At 41.8% G+C, this 15,535-nt stretch overlaps 1 protein-coding gene and 1 long non-coding RNA gene across 2 annotated transcripts in view; both read right to left on the bottom strand.

Annotated features, from left to right (window-relative positions):
- The window catches only part of JAM3 (junctional adhesion molecule 3), a 41,634-nt gene extending 32,092 nt beyond the window's left edge, over positions 1-9,542 (bottom strand). The window contains exon 1 of the mRNA XM_079954610.1: positions 9,358-9,542. Coding sequence (XP_079810736.1) covers positions 9,358-9,409 — 52 coding nt within the window. The 5' untranslated portion in view covers positions 9,410-9,542. The remainder of the gene's footprint in view (positions 1-9,357) is intronic.
- A 2,677-nt stretch (positions 9,543-12,219) lies between these two features.
- LOC307203669 lies at positions 12,220-13,957 on the bottom strand. Its single transcript, XR_013833316.1, has 2 exons — positions 13,447-13,957; positions 12,220-12,684 (listed from the first exon to the last, which is right to left on the bottom strand). It is a non-coding gene; the product is annotated as an uncharacterized lncRNA (long non-coding RNA).
- Positions 13,958-15,535: the final 1,578 nt, after the last annotated feature.

Here is a 15,535-nt window from a genome sequence, read left to right as displayed (position 1 = left end):
GTAAGTCCCATTTAATTAAATGGAACTCACCTCCAAGCAGACCCTTACAATATTGCATTGTAAGCCCCGCTCCCATGTGTGCATTGTTAAGCAAACTAATAATTTGCTCCGGAGAAGAGAAGGAAGGAACGTCCAGCACCCATTGTCATTTCCTGACATTGAAATCCCAGCTAGGGAGTGGGGGCTTTGCGCCTACATCTGCCATTGGCAGGACTTAAGAAATTCTGCTTGTAACCATATGTCTGATTGTTTAAATGTCCCCAAGCTGAGCCTATCAGTCTTTTTTTTTTTTTTTTCAAGCTCTGGAGGATTATACTTTGGGGACTCAAAAACGGCCGGGGAAGATGTGTAGAAACACTACAGCCTTAGAAGTGAGAGGAGAAAAGTATTTCCCCGAAAAACTTCGCAGTAGGGATGGTTTTGCAGTACCTTTAGTCACTGTGCAGGAAAATAATATTTGGGAAGACTTCCTGTATAGACTTCGACTGGAGATCCCTTCAAAGAGAGGAAGTGAAAACATAAGAAGAGCCTGCTGGATCAGGCTAGGGGTCCATGCAGTCCATCATCCTGTTCTCCCAGAGGCCAATCAGATGCTTTTGAGAAACCTGCAAGCAGGTTCTGAGCACAATGGCACTCCCTGTTCCTGTGGCTTACAGCAACTGGTATTCAGAAGCATTGCTGCTTCCGACTTGGAGGTAGAGCATTGCCACTGTGGCTAGTAGGCACTGACAGCCTTTATCCTTCATCAATTTATCTAACCTCCTTTCAAAGCCATCCAAATTGGTAGTCATCACTGTCTCTTGCGTGAGGAACTTCCATAGTTTAACTATGAGCTGCATTAAGAAGTACATTCCTTTGTCTCTTCTGAACCTTCCAGCATTAGGCTTCGCCACATGTCCCCAAGTTCTAGTATTATGGGAGAGAGAGAATAACTTTTCCTTATCTGTCTTCTCCATGCCATGAAGAATTTTATAGTCTTCTATCGTGTCCTTACTCATTTTTTCTCAAAACTGAAAGGTTGCATCCACTGCGACTGTTCCTCATAGGGGTGTGTACTTTGACAGGGGGAGAGAGAAAAAACCAGACACACTTGATCAGGGAGACCAGGGTAAACCAGGATGGGTTATTGCAAACAAGGCCACCAACATTCAGGGTGCACAGATAGGCTGAAGCTAAATTGCAGCAGGTCATGCTTAAGAATGCTTATGTAAACTTATCCCCCACCACATGTGTGGGTGGGTGTGTATAATTGCATTTATGGGGTGTCCAGACTTTGTAGTTCTCAACAAGACGTAGAGCCTTGTTCAGCAGGGCAAACAGCGCCCATCTGAACAAGGAATTGCTGGTCTCAGCCTTCCTCCATACCAGGGCAAAGAGTCCAGCCCTGGCAGGCAGAGGCTGCTGCTTATCTGTTCACTAGGAAAGGCCTCAGAGGTCTCTCTAGGCGTCTAACTAGTGGATTGGACTAGTTGTTACTCAGAAATCATAAATGCCGCACTGGCTTCTAAAGTAAAATATGTTTTAAATTATATTATGGCTAGTGCTGCCACATAGCTGGAATTTCCCAGATGTAGCCGGGATGTAGTCCATCGAAAATGGCGGCCAGGCAGAATTTTTGAAAACCAGCTAAAATGTCCAGGAAACCCCGGGCGTCTGGCAGCCCGTATCGGAAGTGTTGATTTTTTGGTGATTTCCCTAAATAATAATTTAAAAACCTCTCTCTCTTTTTTGGAAGTGGGGAGGCAGAGAAGGTCCTCCTTTCCTTTCACTCTGCAGTTTTAATATGAAATCTTAGGCGCAGTATCACGCCCAGAGCTCAGAAACTGCTCAAGCTAATGATATTTCCTGTCGCAAAATGCGCCTAGAAAAATGGGAGTTTTGAACACTGACTGGGCAGCAGTGATGCTCGGGCATTCATTTCTGATGCAGTTATGGCAGGGAAACAAAGTACAGACAACTTATGCTTTCTTGTCCTCTTGATCAGCAAGAAACAGCCGAAGCCGCTCTCCATGCCTCTGAAAGCTCAGCTGCCACCTGCTTCTGCATTCTACGAATCACCCATATTTCAGAAGCTTTGACCATAATAATCAGAAAGCATTATGGGAAGTGTTTTGTCCGTCACAATGAACAAAAGGAGCTTCACATGAATGGCAAATCTGAGATGATGTATTTTTGCCACTTAGTAGCCTGAATTAATCAGTACATCCTCGTTCAGTATTCTGCAACGCATTTCGCTATGGGCCTATGTTGTACTTTGGCAATAGTGCGTTGACATTGTCTTTTCCAGAAGTGCTTGTGCTGGCTTTGGCTTAAACAAATAAGATACCTAGTGTAATTATTTCAATGGAATGATGTACCTATGATTAAATTACAGTTACAATAAGCCCCTTGCTATTCTACTTGTTTTGTTCCTCTGATAGGTCAAACGGCTGTGGCACCCATAATCTGTGAAGACAAGTTGCGGCAATCTCTTGTGAAGATTGTTTGGGTTGGGGATAACCTATGACGGAGTTGTTGTTTTCCCCTCCAACAGAAATATGCCTTATGCTTTTAATCTTCCTGCTGGAAGAGGAAACAGATTGAGAATGGAACCACGTTAATTAATTTTGTGTCTTTGCTTCATCAGCTTTTATGGGATGCGACTTCTAAACAAGCCTCCAGACAGCATTAAATGTTCAGCATCTCAGGCAGAGAGAGATTTAGTTTACCCCAAACCATTTTGCAACAAATGGTTTCGCATAACGGGAAGACGGAAGATGTGGGGGATTCTGAATCAGCACTTACTGGCCTATGGGAATTGAGTGTCCTATCTCTTCCCCCCACCCCAACCCCACACTACAGCTCACCCCTGCTTTGCGGGGTGGGGGTGGGAATGATTCACTGACATTCCTTGGATTAGTGGGGATGGGTGCAATCAGCTGTGAAACATTACTTCTAAATTTACAGCAGCATCCAGTTCTGCCTCAACACACATGCACAAAAATAAAGGGGGTTTGCAAAGAATGCCAAAGAAGAGATGCGGTTTGCTAAAGAGCAAAAGTTAGTACAAACAACTCACCATTGTTCTACCCCACTGGTTTTTCAAACTGTGTTCCAGAGAATGTTGGTGTTGCTTGGCAGTGTATCAAGGGTTACTCAATGAGAAGATTAGTGATGGTAGACACTCTCCCACCACTGACTACGACGACTCATGTTCATTGTTACCAACCTGTTCCAATACAGTGGTACCTCGGTTTCTGAGCATCTCGGAAGCCAAACATTTCTGTTTTTGAACACGCCTTGGAAGTCGAATGGCTTCTTCCACTGCGTGTTTTTCAATTTTCTCAATGGACATTGCAGACAGCCCTTTGCACCTTGGTTGTCGAACGTTTCAGAAGTCGAACGGTCTTCCGGAACAGATTACGTTCGACAACCGAGGTTCCACTGTACACAGTGGTTTGGCAGTGTTGGGTGCCTTCTAGGTGCACTATTAGTTTGATGAGATCGATGAGGCCAAAAGGGAAACAGTGCCGGTTGTGACAAATACAGGTCAGAATGGAAACTGCTGCCTTCTTACATCCCTCATGGCAACCCGTTGCTGCTCAGGAGGACACTGCAGCCCACAGTGATGGATCATCACAAAGGACAGCTGTGAACAGAACTAGGGATTTCTAGTACTATCCAGAGAAACTCCTGACTGGGATGTGATGTGGGGAAAGTTGCCTTGAAAAGAGAAAATCTGAAAACCTCTTTTAAAACTTGAAAAGGGGATGGCTAAATGGACAGCAGAAGAGCCTTAAGTGAACCACAAGTGACCCGAATGAACTTGGGAATTGGAAAGAAGTATATTTATACTTCAAAACCTCACAGACTTTGTTTTGTTTTGTAAGCAAAGCAGCGGTTATTTATAGCTCAAATTATAAGCACGCCAGTGGAATCATAAACGAGGTAAACCCACCACCACTGGGATCCATCCAGACAATGCAACATTAATCCTGGGCAATATTAATAAAGACGGGTAAAAAAAAAGAAAGGAATCAAAGTTCATAGCTGGGTCACTTGACTTTCAGCACAGAGAAGGAAAGCGACATGGGCAGTGTTTGCACACACTTACACACACCTCTCCACGAATCGAGGCGTATTTGAGCAACAAAAAACAGTTGCGATAAATGTCAAGAGGGAGAGGCAGCTTGCTAGTATTACACATTCTTTGCCAACAGCTGTAAAGTGGACCCAGGCAAGAGGAACGCACAGATGCTTCTCTTACGGTTTGACGAAGTTGCTGGTTATTTACTGCTGGATGAAAAACACCAAATCCTGCCTAAAGGATGTTACTGAACTTGCCATTTGAAACGCCCAATTTTGGCTCAGCTCGATGAGTTTGTATTTGCATGCAACTGCCCTGGTTACTGCACATTAATGATGCATGCAGCTCCTTGCCCTAATGACATTTTTGGCATTCAAGTCCCCCTTCCCAATTGAGAAGTCTGAAAGTCTAAAATCTACAACCCCACAAAAAGCTTCCACGGGCCTAGACAGCTGGCTTGGAGCATTTGCTTGCTTGAACGACAGCTGGATGTTACTTTTTTAAAAAAGGGGGTGGTTGCAGGGACTCTCAAGATATTCTTACTACAACGCTACAAAAAGACCTTTGTAGGCACAAACCCCACTTGTGACTCTGGAGAATTTCATGACTCTCAACTATCCTAGCACACCATAGGACACAAATCCTCAATGACGATTCTGTCCCAAGGTTGAGGAGTTGGTGGGGTTATAAGAAATTAGGAGTGCAGGGCAGTGGCCAAACAGCTGGTTTTAAGTATAGGACACCCCATAAAAATCACTACAGTGGTACCTTGGGTTACATACGCTTCAGGTTACAGACTTAGCTAACCCAGAAATAGTACCTTGAGTTAAGAACTTTGCTTCAGGATGAGAACAGAAATCGTGCTCCAGCGGCGCGGCAGCAGCAGGAGGCCCCATTAGCTAAAGTGGTGCTTCAGGTTAAGAACAGTGTCAGGTTAAGAACGGACCTCTGGAACGAATTAAGTACTTAACCCAAGGTACCACTTTATTTCATTTAGAAGTCACTCACTTTTTGGCTTGAATTATCTGTCTTGTGGTTATAAAGAAGCAAAGAACAGTAAAGCACTTTGAACATTGTGCATGTTGACTTGGAGATCAGTCTCACAGATTCAGTAAAACTTACTCCCATGGAGAAGAGGATGTAGTAGTTCTAGTAGTACTCAACATTTTTTAAGAATCTGACAGAGGAGAGACAGGATTTAGGTAAAATTCCAAAACCCACATTAGGGCTATACTTTTTTGTCTGGCTGACCAAACTGTGACAGAATAATATATGCAAGCTTTCAAGTTCTCCAGAACTCTTAATTTGGCTAGGTGCTATATAAAACAAGGGTGAGATGCTGGAAAAGAATGTGACAATTGGAGCCATGGATGGCGTCTGCATTTAGTCACAAGATGGAATGTGGGAGAGGTAGCAGACATTCAACTGAGGCTCTGTTCAGCGCTTTGCAGAACCTGCTGGAAATGAGGAGCATACACTGGCTGATCCCCCATATGGGAGGAAATATATAAACCAGCTTCATTAGATCTAGCCTGGTAACCCAGAATTCCTCTTGGACATGGGGGACCCAAACACCTCCCCCACTTGATTGCTTTTATGGTTTAATATGGTTGTGATGGTTATGTATATGGTTATGTCTCTCTGTTCCCTCAAATCCCTCCTCAAAATCTGTTTTTTCTGTGAATCCATAATCTCTATCCCAAACTGAACCCCAAAGCCTGACATATGCATGGACCTTCTTCTATGTGAACTCATCTGATCCACTGAGATCTGAAACAAAGTGCCTTCTTCAGGAGCCCTAATAATAATAATAATAATATGGTTTCCCCAGCCACTCTGGGTGGCTTACAGCATATCTAAAAACAAAAAAATCAAGCATTAAAGCAAGTGACTACACTAGTATCCTAATTAAAAAATAATTATTTCACCTATTATTTTTAATGGTTTTGCTGGCTGCCTGTATTTAAATTTATTTCACTTGTTTTTATCAAGCTTCTATGTAAAGGCCTGCTGCAGCTATAGATTTTTAGATGATGTTGGTTACCTTATTGTTTTATTGCTGCGGTCTGTATTTTGCTGTTTTGATTATTAATCCTGTCCCTTCAATAGCACACTGTGATTTAAGCTGCAATCTTATGCATAGTTACTTGGAAGTAAAACTCACTGAACTCAGTGGGTCTTGCTTCTGAATAGACATGTATAAGATTCCACTGTTAGAGTGCTATTTGTTTTATCGTTGTAAACTGGTTTTTTAGACTGGTAAGCAGAAAATTAGTATACAGTATACCTATTTCAATTTATTAATTTTCTTGGATTCATCCCTTATCTTCTCATTCCTCTCTGTCACTGTCCTTTGTTGGGAATGTAGATGTTTTATTTAAAATACATACATGTATAGTATGCACACAGATAATACACACAGACCCACATTTCTTGTCTTTTTGTCAGATTCAGTCTTCCAAGGCAGCTAACAAAAAAGAATCCTAAATTCCAGAATTAACAAACTAAAAACCATTCAGTAATGTGGCATAGAATTATTGAGGGGGTCCCCCCCAGTCCTTTATTTTTCCATGGATTCCCCCCCCCCCCCAATTTCATAAGGTCAGTAGTGACAAGGAAAGGCTTCAAATGCAATATTAGACAACCGTGGTATCTGAAACTGTTTGGATGCAAACTGAAAATATTTTGCTGCAAATTACCCTAGGCAAATCATTCTAATTTACGTACACAGAGATAACCCTCCCTCCCCAGACTTTTTTCCAATTAAAATTGGAAGATTCAGGGAATGCTCTGTCTCCAATATCCTCCAGGGCAGGAGCGATGATTCTAGCGAAATGCAAGTTTTATGGGAGAAGGTAGTTGTTTAGATAAACTGGTTTTAGATTTATTTAGAGCTGTATTGGTTTTATTTTTATTTATTTTATTTATTAAATTTGTATACTGCCCTTCATCTGAAGATCATGGCAGCAGTTAAAACTAGCACCTTTAATTTTGTCCAGAAAAAAAACTAGTGAAGATCTTCAAATAATGGCAAATGTGGGTCCCATGTTCAGTAACCTGCCTGACATTTACGGATGTTTGCAATTCACACTGTGAAGAGCTTAGGACAGGAACCTTTTAATGCCACTCTGTAAAGAACTATGAGTGCTGAATGCTATAAGCGCCAATCTGGTATCAGTCAGAATTTTTATAACTTGTTCCACAGTCTGTAACAGACACATTTTGGTATTTCACAGCTGTTTTGCAAATAAGCTCAGATGTGTTATTTAAACTGTTGTTACTGTCCCAGACCAAAGGCATAATAGACTGTAGAAACTGAAATAAAGTTTGGAAAAGTAGTATCAGAAGATCTTTGAGAGCTACCCTTCAAAATGCCTACTCCAGAGGGGTATTTCTTTGTAGAAAGAAACCTAAGTGAGATTGTGTATTTTTCTGGCAGTTGCAAGAGAAGACACACGTTTGTGGTTATCACAAGCAATAATTTATACAGGAGGTAAGTATTACTTCCTACACAGAATGATTTCGATGTAAGAAGCAGGATTAAAAACACCACATTTATCTCTATTTTGTTTCTTTGTCTGGGGGTGAGGACACAAATGGTTGAGAGAGACTCCCCCTCCCCCAAACAGTGACTGCCACACTCCAACTCCCTCCCTGGGGCCTTTATTAATAGCCAGACGACAAGCAAGTCCCAACTCATTCGTGAATGGAATTAACAAATGTTTTTGCAATTAAAGCTGCAAACATTTGCGTGGGGCTCCAGGAACAAAGGGTGTCTCTGTTGCCAAGTGAATAGGATCCAGTATCAACTCTGCCTGCCTGGCCAACCATCACATTCCTGATTCCCTCATCCTCTGGAAAGGTGGGGGTGGTGCTTGAGTTATGGAGAGAGTTTAAGGGAAGCAAGTTCCCTTATTTCTTATTGGGGTGGGGTTCACTGTCATATTCTTCAAAGCTACCAAGACAAAAAACAAGTCATTGGATTGGGGAGGGGGGAAAACACGCCTTTCCCTCTTATTTTATAATTAAATCTTGGGGTTGGGGTATTTGTGTGTGTGCATATATTTTGAATACACATACAAAAAAAATTACATGCAGATGGGAGTAATGAGTGCTAATGCCAATTTTTAAAAGGGACACGTAACTTTTATAAAAATAGTGACCCACAATTTCCTTTTTTCTACCTGTATTGTACTAAAACAAAGTCTAGTCACTGCCATCATACCCCCTACCCCAACCCTAAAATAACTACAGGTAGGTACCCTGTTGGTCTGCCATAGTCAAATAATAATAATAATAATAATAAATCCCTCCAGTAGCATCTTAGAGATCAACTTGGTATGAGCTTTCGTGTGCATGCACGCTTCTTCAGATATCTGTTTACTTGGATGGGATGGACTGAGCTAGTGAGAATCTTTGTTACTACTTTATTTTAAATGCAGGGAACTCACCCTCCCCCCCCAAAAAAAAACCCCTTTCCCTTTTGTCTCAGTGTTTTTCAGATTATAAACTCAAGGGCAGGGACTATCTCATCCTTGACATTTGTAAGCAGCTCTGGGAGCCTTTTGGGGGCAGAAAAGCAGGATCAAAACACTTTAAATAGATAAACACATTTTTAAGTGTAATAAATATGCGGGGGGGATGGGGGACTCTCAGCTGCAGAAATGTTTCCTAACCTTACACCCCGTTAACTTTTAACTACTTTGTTAGTACAATGTCTTTTACTCCAAGGCTGCTCTGAGGTTCCATACCACACAGACTTCAACATCTTATTTTTAAGTACGGTCTTATCAGCACAGAGCACCACCAAAAAAGGGGGAAAGACTTTGTCTCTCCACTTTAAAAAAGTGGGCTAAAACTTTCCCTTTCATCCCTCCCTTCTAGTTTGAATAAATGTTGCTGCCCTCTCCGTTGCAAAACTCAACATCCCCCCCACCCTAAAAAAACCCCTCCCCAAGCCACACATTTGTGAATGCAAAAGCCACCCTCAATAGCCTCTATTGTCCCAGGAAGCCTTCGCTCCTCGATGATGGGAAGGGTGCAAAGCTCACGCATGCCCCCCGCCCTGCTTGCACAGCAGCCAGGCACCCCCGCCCCTTCACATTTCCAACTCGTGGCTGCTGAAAACAATGATGGGCGGGGGAGGGGGCTGAAGTATGATCTCCCCACTCCGCTGCAAACCGCTCAGCCTCGTTATCCCCCCCGCAAATAAAAACCGGGGTCCCTCTAGGCAAAGCCCCGCCGCCCCCAAACCCCGGACCTCTCCCGCTCCCCAGCCGAGCGAGACTCACGGAACATGGGAAGCAACAGCAGGAGAAGGAGCGCCCGCCGCCTGAGCGCCATGATGGGGATGCAACTAAGCCGTCCGCCTGGCCGGGCCGGAGCTTGCGCATTCCCCGTCTGGCCAGGTCCCAGCGCCGGGTGGGAGGAGAGAAAGGGAAGGAGGGAAGGAGGGAGCGAGCGGGAGATGCCCGCCTTAGTAGCGCTCGGCTGCTCGGGCAACGGTTGCTAGGAGACAAGAGATGCTGGGGCTCCGTTGCCTCGGCAACCGCATCCACAGTCGCGCGGAGGGGCAGGAGAAGCCTGGAAAGGATGGATGCGGCGGTTAGCTCCATGGGTTTGTTTGCTTCTTCCGAAGCCCCCCTAACTCCCACAAGGAAACAGTTTGGGAGCCTGGGCCCTGGGGTCGCGGGGAGTAACGGAGTCGAAGCGAGTGGTTGAAGGTACCATCGAAACAGTATCCAGGTGACAAGAGATGCTAGGTCCGTCCCAGAAAGTGACCAGGAACTTAGGGAAAGTAGACTGTGAGAACTGGTTAGGGCGCTTTTGCTATTTGTTATTACGGATATTAATATTAATTGTGCATGTGTAGAGTTAAAAAATAAATCACACACATGCATATTTAGAATAACACAAAAGAGCTTGTGTACTTGACTTGAAATTGTTTAAATTGTTTTTATATGTAAAATGGTTGTTGCCCCCTCTATATTTCATTGTCCTTTATTGTGGCATTGCTTTGAGATGCTTCATAGGAAGCAACTAATAATTGTAAAAAATTAGTTTGAATATCATCCTAAAACTTATTCCAGAGCATCACAGGAGCCTTTTCAGAAGAAATTAGATGTTTAATGTGGTTTAGTTAATTACTTTTATCTCACTTCTCTACACAAAGGGTGTTTCCAATGAAGAGCTTAATACTGCAAACAGGCCGTTCAGATGTTGCAAACAGGTTGCTGTTAACAGGTGTGTGTATGTGTTAACTAATCATCCCACCCACCCTGATTTCCCTGGAAAGAATAAATCTGGATTAAATGAGGGAGTGGGAAATTACAGGCTGACATTTTTTTTATATATATAATAATTTTTATTAAATTTTCCACAGCTTTTTATCATAACACACAAAACATAACAATAGAAAAACATACAACATGTATAATTTCACACTCTTAATTTCATATTCCTTACTCTCCCGACTTCCTCATACCTCCCCTTTCTGCATTCTCGTGTCGAATTAATTAACAAATCCCTCCCTTACTTTCAACTTAATTATAATAACACTCATTTTCTTTAACTTAACCATTATTGCTGTTAACCCCTATTTTTCTCATTCAGCATCAATCTAGCATTCACTAATTTTTGAGTATTTCTTTAAATAATCTTTAAATTTTGTCCAATCTTCTTCCGCCGTTGCTCTTCCCTGGTCTCGGATTCTGCTCGTCATCTCTGCCAATCCCATATAGTCAATCACTTACGTCTGCCACTCTTCCACGGTGGGTAGGTCTTGTGTCTTCCAGTACTTTGCGATGAGTATTCTTGCTGCTGTTGTAGCATACATAAAAAAGGTTCTATCCTTCTTTAACACCAATTGGCCGACCATGCCCAGGAGAAAGGCCTCTGGTTTCTTAGGGAAAGTGTACTTAAGTACCTTTTTCAGTTCATTATAGATCAGTTCCCAGAAACAGGCTGACATTTTGATGGCAATGATACCATCAAAATGGTGCTGCAAAAAAAAAAAAAAATGCATCCTTGATAAGCACTGAGCTCACAGTAAACACCTATCTAGAAGCACGCAAATTATTTGAGAGTAGCTTATAAAATAGAACCTGAAATACATACCATAAAAGAGCAACAAATCAGAACAAATCAATAAATACCAATCCAAAATACAGACCCAGTATTGCAGTTGGTAAAATGTTAAATTAAACACCTATACAATCTCAGAATAAGTAACAGGCTTCTATTCAGCAAAAGGCATGAAGGAGAGTTGCATCTAAACTTGACTTTCTGTAAGAAGCACATATCTTTTTACAAATTATGGGTTAGTCACATTTCATGTGTTCCTCATGTTTCTTTCCATAATAGATACTCATCAAAGACAACATAATGCGTCAAATGGCCATTTGGGACAGGAGTCCTATAGAACCTGATTTTTTTTCCTGTGTAGCACTTCAACCCTGCAATGTGAGAAACAATTCTAAAGAGTGACTTTGAGCATGTGCAGTGTGCCATTCTTTTAGCTTATCCTTGATTAAAAATAGAACTAATCACACATCTCAGTTTATGGAGAAATGACTCTAAATTAAAAGACATTATTTCTTGAAAGCCTTGAGGTCCAGCATATCTTATTTTAGAAATTAAGCATTGCTTACTAAGAATAAAATAGGATTTTATGTACCTATCTGATAAAGAGGATTCAAATATGAATGGATGTCAATTAACAATTATAGTCTCAGGGAAAACAGACCTGATCATAAGGATGTTTTTATACCTCATATGATGAAATGAAACTATTCAGCCATTTTGTATAAGTTGTAACGGGAGAAGCAACATCACTTGGCAAAGGATTGACTATGGAGAACAAAGGAGAGAGAGAGAGAGAGAGAGAGAGAGATTCAGCCCAGAGACAGTTGAAGATAAAGCCAGGGTCATTTGCCTGTTCAACTGGGTGTATGATAACAATGTCAATGGTCAAGGAAAAAATATGAAGAAATGAGAGCTTGGGAGGAAATATTATTAGCTAAGTCTTACATGCAGATTTCTACTTCTCCCATCATGGATATAAAACTTTCAAATAAACAAAATTCAATGAGTGTAAGGCTGCTGGCCCTTGAAATCTCATCAAATATTAAAAAGTTAGGAACTGTAGAGAAAGATTAACAAAACTGATCTATTTTAGTAGCGTCTAACATGCAGTTCCTTACAGGGTTAGGTATACAATTACAGGCAGCAATAGTCATTTGCATCCCAAAGACCCACTTTCTGGAGTACAGACAGTGTAAACACATCTGATCTCAATGTTTACAAGATCTAATGGCGGAGCTAAGACTGAATAACCGCTATTCTGGCTCTTATCCACAGCACACACAAAAACGGACACTCCAGAAATATGATTGCACAAAGAAATGAGCAGATTTTGGCTTGAGGCTCTGCTGCACCTCAAGAGCCAAGAATTAGAAAACTGTCCATTTGGGAGAGCTGTTTTCAAGTCTTCCCTCTTCCATATGCTCTTTGTGAGGTCTTGGACCAGTTGTTATCTCTAGACCTTAGTTTCCCATCTGAAAAATGGTTTGCAGGTTTGTTGCTAGGAGGAAACATGACAGAGATTATTGCAATTCCATCTGAAAAATTTTAAAAAGCAATGTGTGATAACAGTACCAAAGAATTCATTTAAACTAGCCAGAAAAAATAGCCAACTCTCTTCCCTGTGATCTTTCTTTCTTTCTTTCTTTCTTTCTTTATTTCTTTCTTTCAAGGTGTAGACCAATTGGCCACAAAAGAGTTTGATTTGGTCAACTTTCTTTAGACAATTGTGGTTTTTTTCGGTATTTGCAGAGAATTATTGATAAGACTAAGCCAAGAAGTGCCTCACAGTGGCAAACTGAGTTTCCTTTAAAGTTTTGCTGCATAGACTGCATTGTCATGGCTTCCCATCAGCTTTTTTATGGCTAACTGGGGTTTACTGAGGCAGCATCAGACTTCTTTCCCGTGTTTGCTTTCATTCTCCACTTGCAAACTGAAACCTCAGTTCATGATAATCTGCACAATAAGGCCCCCCTTTCTTCCCAACCCTATACTGCATATTACACCAATGTCTCACAACAAATGTAACTGAAGAACCTGAAGAAGGAGACGGTGCATGTGTTTTGAAAACGAGGGGAAATTATTATTTTTTTAGGAAGAAAAGTAGTGTGTGGCAGCCCCCAGTATTTAAAGAGCCCCCACCCCTATTACATCATTAGAACCAGAACATAAACCTATGAAACTAGAAAACAGCAATTAAAAAAAAAAATCAATGTTTGGTCCAGATCCTAGATACTGCACCCTCACTAAAGGAGAATGTATGGATGATTCTCTAAATGATTGTAGGATGGCGTGTGTACCTGAGCTTATGGCCTCCAATTCTCTTTATCTTACATGCTGCTTTATTACAAAAATGACGACTAGACTACTGATCCTAAACTAAACAGTTGGTTGCCCAACCACCCCCTCCAGAACCCACTGCTCTCAACTGAATCTCAACTGCCTCACATTCAAACTCCCTTTCAAATCCTCATTCAATCATCACTCACCACCAGAATTCCACAATCTCTCTTTCCCCCTCCCTCCTTAACATTCCCATAATAATTCTGATACAATTACCTTAATAACCCTATTACTTTCAATATTTTATACACGCTGCTCCCTGTAACCATACTGTTAGAAGAACTTGCGCTTCCCATTCCTGGTTCCTAGGAAATGGGGGTGAGCAAACTGCAGGTTCTGCATCCCTGTTCTAAAAACCAGGTGTCTTCCCCCAAACGATCCTAGGAATTGTAGTTTGTTAGGGGTTCTGGGGATTGTAGGTCTGTGAGAGGGAAGCCACAATGGCACGAATTATTTTGGGGAAAGTCATGTGCTTTAAAGGCACATTGGATGCTCTTTAAAACATAGCATCAAGTGTCAAATCAAAAGGTATATAGGGTATGGAAAATATTTAAAGAATACGTAAAAATGTACTGTACGAACAATAAGATACTTGCAGAAAGAGAGTGATACTGGTAACCAAGAATTACATAAAATACAACAGTGGATTATATATCTATATACAAAACACAATAATACGAATCTGTGCAAGGAATACAGATAATACAAGTAGTATAATGAGAATTATTGGAAGTTATATATTTTAATCTGTCATGTAAGTGTAATATGTTGTATTTGTTTATGTTTGTTTCTTTATCTTTTCTTATTTCATTGTTTCTATTTTGTATCCTTTTCTGTTTTATATGTTATGTAATCCATGTATATTTGTTTATGTGAAAATTAATAAAGCTTTTCTTTAAAAAAACCAAAACACAGAGTTGTAGAGTTGGAAGGGATCCTGAGGGTCATCTAGTCCAACCCCCTGCGATGAAGGAATCTCAACTAGGTGATCCATGGCCAATGGCCATCCAAGTGCTGCTTAAAAACCTCCAAGGAAGGAGAGTCGCTGCTTCAGGCCCTAAGGGCCTCTGGAGCAGGAGAAAACAAGCTTGCTCCATCCTCCATGTGACAGCCCTTTGTTGTTGTTGTTTAGTCATTTAGTCGTGTCCGACTCTTCGTGACCCCATGGACCAGAGCATGCCAGGCACTTCTGTCTTCCGCTGCCTCCTGCAGTTTGGTCAGACTCATGCTGGTAGCTTCAAGAACACTATCCAACCATCTCGTCCTCTGTCGTCCCCTTCTCCTTGTGCCCTCCATCTTTCCCAACATCAGGGTCTTTTCCAGGGAGTCTTCTCTTCTTATGAGGTGGCCAAAGTATTCGAACCTCAGCTTCACAATCTGTCCTTCCAGTGAGCACGCAGGGCTGATTTCCTTAAGAATGGATAGGTTTGATCTTCTTGCAGTCCATGGGACTCTCAAGAGTCTCCTCCAGCACCATAATTCAAAAGCATCAATTCTTCGGCGATCAGCCTTCTTTATGCTCCAGCTTTCACTTCCATACATCACTTTAGTTATTCAAAGAGCTGCATGGTGTGGATCTCATATCAGTGTTATGAGAGTGTAAGCAATACATTTCTCTCTCCCCTTTCTCCACATCATGCAGAATTACAATGATAACCAGAAGGATGGAGTTTGCCTTGCATTGCCGGGGGTTTGACTAGATGACCCTGGGGATCCCATCCAACTCTGCCATGCTATGATTATATATCAAGCAGCTAAAAGAACAAAAATATGCTTCTGAAACATTTGGGAATCATAGGAATACTCTCCCCACCAGTAGCTTCCAGCAAGAGCTTGCATCTTCCTTAGGAGAGAGGCAGTCCAGAAGAAGGGAGGAAAGGCTCAGAGTTCAGGTAGGTTGAAATGTCAGTTGAGTGCCCTATACTATAGGAATGCTTCCTTCCCATGTCCCCCATCCTCATGTGCCAGACTGGTGCTAGCCTGGCTGGGAGCCAGGCGCCTGCTGAATCCTCCATTTTCTTTGCAGGGAGGGGGCCTTTCCCCAAC

This window comes from Podarcis cretensis (assembly GCF_951804945.1).
Source record: "Podarcis cretensis genome assembly, chromosome: 15".
NCBI classification, from domain to species: domain Eukaryota; kingdom Metazoa; phylum Chordata; class Lepidosauria; order Squamata; family Lacertidae; genus Podarcis; species Podarcis cretensis.
Note: the sequence above shows the minus strand (reverse complement) of the source record. Positions and strands in the feature narration are given on the sequence as shown.